Source organism: Verticillium alfalfae, genomic scaffold, assembly GCF_000150825.1.
Source record: "Verticillium alfalfae VaMs.102 supercont1.3 genomic scaffold, whole genome shotgun sequence".
In the NCBI taxonomy this organism is placed as follows: Eukaryota; Fungi; Ascomycota; class Sordariomycetes; order Glomerellales; family Plectosphaerellaceae; genus Verticillium; species Verticillium alfalfae.
The window spans coordinates 2,755,668-2,757,155 of NW_003315036.1; the positions used below are offsets into that span (position 1 = coordinate 2,755,668).

At 57.8% G+C, this 1,488-nt stretch overlaps 1 protein-coding gene across 1 annotated transcript; it reads left to right on the plus strand.

The window, feature by feature from the left end:
* Positions 1–993: 993 nt before the first annotated feature.
* Positions 994–1,384, plus strand: VDBG_03372 (conserved hypothetical protein; the record flags this gene model as incomplete). The annotated part of the gene is made up of 2 exons (XM_003007187.1): positions 994–1,291; positions 1,347–1,384. The coding sequence occupies 2 exons, from the start codon at positions 994–996 to the stop codon at positions 1,382–1,384; spliced, it is 336 nt and encodes a 111-aa protein (XP_003007233.1).
* Between the last annotated feature and the right edge of the window lie 104 nt (positions 1,385–1,488).

Below are 1,488 nucleotides of genomic sequence, written 5' to 3' on the forward strand. Positions count from 1 at the left end.
CTAACGGCACTCAAGCACAGCAACTTGGTCAAGCATGTTCTCGACGGTGGCAGTATGGGAACGATCCTTGACAGCCCACGCTGCGCCCTCCTCACTTGCCCGCTTCGGCTGCAGCAGCTTCCGCTGCATGTCTCCCCTCTTCTTCGTGCACTCCGATGGGTTTTGGGCAGCAAAAGAAAAGAAGGCTACGGCCTAGTGGGAAGGGCTGGTCCCGCCCCAAAATGTTGTCCCCCCGCAACCCCGAGGACTCATTTCGAGCGTTGGCGGTAACCCAGCCTTGAAACTATGTCGTTACGCATGGAGAAGGAGATAATTTGTCCGAGTGAAGGCCGCACGTGGAGGCGCACTGGAACGAGCCCACGCGGCGAGTTTTCGCGTGCGCTGTTGTTTTGGGTGTGTAGGTCCAAACCGCTGCGTAAGATCCTCAGTCATATCAGTGATCTGACCGGGGTTCACAAAGATAGCAGTGCCTAGTCTTTGCCACATCAACACTCATCACGCGCAGCGACGCACTCGCCAGAAGGCATAAAACTCGCAGTTCCGACTGATGAAGCACTCGCTGTGACTTGTCTCGCTCGCCGGAGCGGCGCTGAAGGTGTGGCGCATTGCGAATGGCATGTCGCTGTCTCGCGGTTTTTGACAAGTTGAAGAAGGCGAGGAATGCCGTCGGCCTGTGAGCGGCATGTTGTCCGCATGGCCTGCACTTAGTGGCCGGCATGGAGAGAGGACGGGTACCGGCGGCACGAAAGAGTTGAGGGGCGTTGGATGATTTGGGACTTGGGGCGGCTCTTAGGGTGGATGGTCCCAGGTAGCTTTGTCCACGTCATGGTTGGGTCGCGATGTGAGGTAAATTGACCTAGAGTGATCACTTTACAATCCAACATGTCACGAATGTCCATGTCTCGCCGTCCTTACAGAAGAACGTTCAGGTCACACACAAACACACACACACACAAACACAACACAGAAAGACGTCTCGCCAGGTCTGCCGCCATGGTCGTTTCCGAGCTCGCAATCCTCCCCCTCACAGCGAAAGATGATCTCGGCTCCGAATTTTTGGCCCTGCTGGAAAGGTGCCAGGCCACCCAAGATGCATGGGTGTTGAAGGACGACCCCTCTCTACCCGCAGACCGTACGGCGCGTGGCACGTCCATGTACCGCCAGCTCGAGGACCCGACGGTTCTGCTGCTCACGGCGCAGTGGGAGTCCCCCGAGGCGCACGGCAGGTGGATTGCCTCGGCTGAGAACGCGTCCGTGATGGCCGATCTCAGCCCGCATCTTGACACGCAAGGTGAGAGGGCTGTCGTCTTCTTCCACCTCGAGGGCCCCGTTTTCACGAGTCTGAGGCCGGACGAGAGATCGCTCCTCGAAGCGCCGGTCATGAGTGTCGGGCGATTTAGCGTCGGGAATGATAAGAGAGACGAGTTCCAACGGACATTCGACGAGACGAAGGATATCGTCGAAGACGTCTCACGTCCGTATCCTCTG